Raw genomic sequence first — 4,823 nt, 5'->3', positions numbered from 1 at the left:
GTCATTACGTTTGAAACAAATTTCCAAAAGTTCAAAAATTTCTTTATCTGGTCTATCAGGATCGGGCTTTCGCTCGAATGCCTGCTTTACAGCGCGCAATCCAGAATCATTGTCAATTTTAGTATACATGCTTTGAACGTCTAAAGAGACTAAAAGGGCATTTTCTGGGATCACGAGTTTCTTTACCTTTTCCACAAAGTCGTTGGTGTCTTTGATATAGGCAGGATGTTTTGAGGCAAGAGGCAGTAAAAAGTGATCAATGTATTCTGATACCCTGTACGATTCGCTTCCACAATCGGAAATAATTGGGCAACCTTTTGGATACTTGTCAGATATATATTTTCTGGTTGATACAAGTAACACATGTTTGCGGTTGATACTTGTCAGATATATATTTTCTGGTTGATACAAGTAACACATGTCTGTGGTTGTAAAACATATATTTTCTGGTTGATACAAGTACATGCATATATTTTCTGGTTGATACAAGTAACACGTCTGTGGTTGTAAAACATATATTTTCTGGTTAATACAGTCCTACATTCATCTGATTGATACATAATTATATTACATCTCATAAATCATCTGTTTGATCATTATAGTCTTAAATTTTTACTCACATTTCTAGAACAAGAAAAAATAAGTCACGTAGAGATTGTAGAGAACTGTCCGATGATTGACTATTATTTGATTATCTTTAAGTTATCAATTGACGTAAAAAGTAAATTTACAAACAAAGCATTGTTAACGTCAATAGAAAAAGGGCAAATTAATGACCTTAAAGAAATCCGTACGTAGATTCTTTGAAATACGTACTTTTATCGAATGAGGTTTGTCTAATCACTTAATTGTAGCCCAACTAACAATATACAATCAAATACAAGGAAACAACGTTTAATATAATGCCATATTTGGATCTCCGTTTCAGATGTGACTTATAACTAGGCTACACAAATCTAAACGCACAAATTTACGATTTTATTAAAACAAAAATAAAAACGTCGTCGACCCAACATACTTCTTAATTGTTAAAATTTTACCTGACAACATCATTTGTTAAAAAAAAAAATCAGCAGTGTGGTGGATGTATTTATTTTGTTATGATTCTCAGAAAGAGAGAGGTATTGAGCACTATGAACATTTTAAATATTGACAAGATAAATAACAATGTTTTAAAATTCATGGGAATATATTTTTCTTCCTAACTAATGATATGTCGAGCGAATAAAGGAAAAATGTTAGGAAAATTCCATATGAATTCTATTATTAGGACTGACCTGATGTGATAAATAGGATTATGATTTTTATTGGTATTTCCAAATTTTTCTAATGAGATTTACTCTCCTTTGTTAGAAAACGGGAAAATTTTTCTCAAGGTTAATTTTTTTTACTACTATATTTTAATAGCTGACATCAACATCCCGTGGTTTCCTTCCGATACATATAAGGAAATATTAATTGCATATACTGGAAGTCACACGGTTGGTAGATAATATATGCATTACCGCTTATCAATTTAAAAGACGACAGCCAAACATAGGCAAAGTATTGTGTTCTATCTAAAAAGCTACATGAAGCATGAAGAAAATCAACAAAACATGTTGGGGTGAATCAACGACGTTTATAAAAATTTTGAAACATGTACGTTAAACTTAGCAACTAGAATAAATTACGAACTGTTTCAATTATTCATCCAAATTAGCAAAGATATAACTATATATTTGTTCATATTGGTCGTGATGCGTCATATTATTTATATTTATTCAAGCATTAAAGTAATTTTAAAATATGTCAAGGTCCAAACCCTGTACCCAGGTTTACACATTTAGTTAGGGAATCCCCGTAAAAAAGTGTTTTTGCTATTTATAGAGATGATCAAAAATGATATAGAAACTTGCATTTTTAGGAAAACTTGCAGTGAAAATCCTGTAGATTAAAGCATATCTTTAGATATAAGCATTACATGTAATTTATATAATATACAATTCCGAACAAAACTGGCTTTACTCTCGATTGCCAAGGAATTTTCTAGATCTGAAAACTGAAAAACAAAAACTGTTATTATTGACAACTTCATTTCTTATTTCAGGTCAGACATCGAATGAGCTAATATAATCAAGTCTGCTTCCCGTTCAGACGTCAACCATGTTTTCCTTATCCAACACAACTCTGTCATCAGGACCAGACCAAGATGGCTGCCGCTATTGGACCAGTTTTGATCCAATGTCATGCTCAAAAGGCGATAGAAAGAAGGTGTTTGGAGGAATTCTTAATGGTAAAGGACCACGAAGAGGTGAAATTGTTCTCATCAAAATTTTCAAAAAAGCACTAGGAACGGAATTAATGTGCAGAAATGAGATGTGCAAAAATCAAAAAGCGCGCGAACTATCTCAGGAATTTAACAAACGTTATCACTTTCAACATATCGAATTCTCGTCGATTTTAAATGCAATAATCGATGACGTATCTTTATCCAACAGTCTTCTGAATTCTCATCGTAAGATTTTCAAAAGCGAATGGGTTTTGATGGAAGAAAATGTTGGGAAACATTTCGTCACCTTTATTGATAAACATGGTCACGTCTTCAAACACTGCCCTCCCATTCTTACAGCGTTTATGCACTGGACATATCACGTGACAAGTGGACAATTAGTGGTCTGTGGCCTAGAAGGTGAACAAGATGAAAGTATTTGCCGATTGAAAACACCAACAATTCATTCGATGAAAAAGAATTATGGCGAATGTGATTCTGGTGAGAAAGGAATCAAGAATGTTTTCAGAAGTCACATTTGTACCAATATTTGTCGAGATATGATCAAACCTATTAACCAAAATGATTCTCCGTCCAGAATATATCCTGATCTCCCCTTACAGCCAACTGCACCGTTCGAACCTTCAGCTTTAAGGTTCGAGTTGGAGCATGCGCATACGCAACTTCCGTCACCGACACAATATTTTGTTGCAACTTCGGATTTAATGATGTCACAGTTTAGCCATGGCAGCACTGATTTCAATGGTAATCGGGAATAATGAATAACCTTAACAAATCAAAAAGACATATCTAACCGCTTAGCTCTTTGTTGTGTAATAGACGTGGGTAAATTTTCCCAAAGACCATTACAGTTTTATAATGAATAAACAGCTCAAATTTTTAAGATTCGAATTCAAAAGAGAACCATATCGAAAATGTTTGTATTTATTCTTTCGGTTTTTCTGACTTAATTGTGTTCGATGTTATTCCATGAATCAAAATAAGAAAATTTTAATCGTAATTAAGATTTAAAAGAGATAACTTGTGGCGTTTTTTCGCAACTTCGAAAACAACCCCAACCTTTTGCTGCCGACAGATGTGTGTTCAACAACAGCATTTTAGCTTTATGTACCCGCTTTAAATGCATTTGCTTTTGTCAAAGCCATATCTATAATCTTCATGGTTATTAAACCAAATCAGTGTTTGAAATTTTATTGAGATATCCTGAATAATAGCTTCTTCATATCATTTAAAATAAGCAAACAGGTTTTACTATTTAATTATTATATCCTGTTTCTATTACGACCATTAAATCTATTGTTACTTCCAAATTGTGGATGCAAGACTAATTTTAGTTAATAATTCAACGATCTCTGATCGCAGATCTTGAAAATGCTTTTGTTTGTGAATTTTGTTGGTTTCTCTACTTTTACTTTTACTATTTTTGCCTTTTGTGCTTTTAATTACTCCATTGTTATTTATATGTGGTGATATTACCCTTAATTGAAGACGTTTAGATCATAAACAAAGACACATTATGCCAAATTCTTGTTTCTGACAATGACATAGGTTTACATTTTGACGCAATTGTGAAATGTTTACTTACAAACTGCCATTTTTTCTTTTAAAAAAATGCTAAACGATTGTTGGATATTGTTGAATTGAACTTAAAAACTGTGCACTTACGAATGGTTTCAAGTTTATAAATTTGTCTTCCCAAACGATTTGTATTTATAATTAATGTTAGTCATAATATCTTTATCAATTATTTATTACCGTCAATATTTTCTAACCAGGCCAATTGTGACGAATTAGGTCATTTCCTTCTACCATTTCCTACCCTCAATAAGTTGACAAACTGCCAATTTCTGTAATCTGATGTAACTGCACATGCAGTATTTCGTTTTTACATTGCATTTGAACTTGGTTCCTCATAGGAGTAGCCCCGTGTGCTACAGACTGTGCACGTTAAAGATCCCTCGACAGTTGGAAATCGAAAGAGCAGGCTAATGCCAATTAAATGCAGAAAAGGAGGGCGTAACACTCCACCATATTATCCAGCTTTTACAAACTTCGTCTTATACTTTGACTGCAATAACCACTTTTCTTGTATCATGGAATGCGGAGCTTTTATTAGATTACAGCCAAACAAATCCCTGCATTTACATTTACAGACTTTTGTGATACAAGAAAGGTGGCTATTGCAGTCAAGGTATAAGACGAATTTGTAATAGCTGGAGATTGAGAAGATGGTTTTTTACGAACTTGTAAATCTAAATTCTTGTCCTTTATTGAAATATATTGCTGACGTGAACCTATCATCATCGACAATTTATTTATAATCTACTGTATTTCACCCTTTTGCAATAATATCTGTCTCATGGTGATATCTTATTGTTTACATATTGCATAACTACATATCATATTCTCTCTTTTTCATATCTGATTAAATATAGCTCGTGGAAATTCCATTTAGTTTAATTTCCGGTTATTTTCCATTCTAAATCTAACGGCATTGCTTAAAATCACATGTTCATATATCTATCAAATCAAACGCCTTTTTGGCAATTCC

The 4,823-nt window shown here is 32.8% G+C and overlaps 1 protein-coding gene across 1 annotated transcript; it reads left to right on the top strand.

Annotated features, from left to right (window-relative positions):
• Positions 1 to 2,145: 2,145 nt before the first annotated feature.
• Positions 2,146 to 3,030, top strand: LOTGIDRAFT_174891 (hypothetical protein; the record flags this gene model as incomplete). The annotated part of the gene is made up of 1 exon (XM_009054754.1): positions 2,146 to 3,030. One exon carries the CDS (start codon positions 2,146 to 2,148, stop codon positions 3,028 to 3,030), a length of 885 nt encoding a protein of 294 aa, XP_009053002.1.
• Positions 3,031 to 4,823: the final 1,793 nt, after the last annotated feature.

Source organism: Lottia gigantea (assembly GCF_000327385.1).
Source record: "Lottia gigantea unplaced genomic scaffold LOTGIsca_223, whole genome shotgun sequence".
NCBI classification, from domain to species: Eukaryota; Metazoa; Mollusca; class Gastropoda; family Lottiidae; genus Lottia; species Lottia gigantea.
The sequence above is the reverse complement of the archived record's forward strand: the minus strand, read 5'-3'. Positions and strand labels throughout refer to the sequence as shown.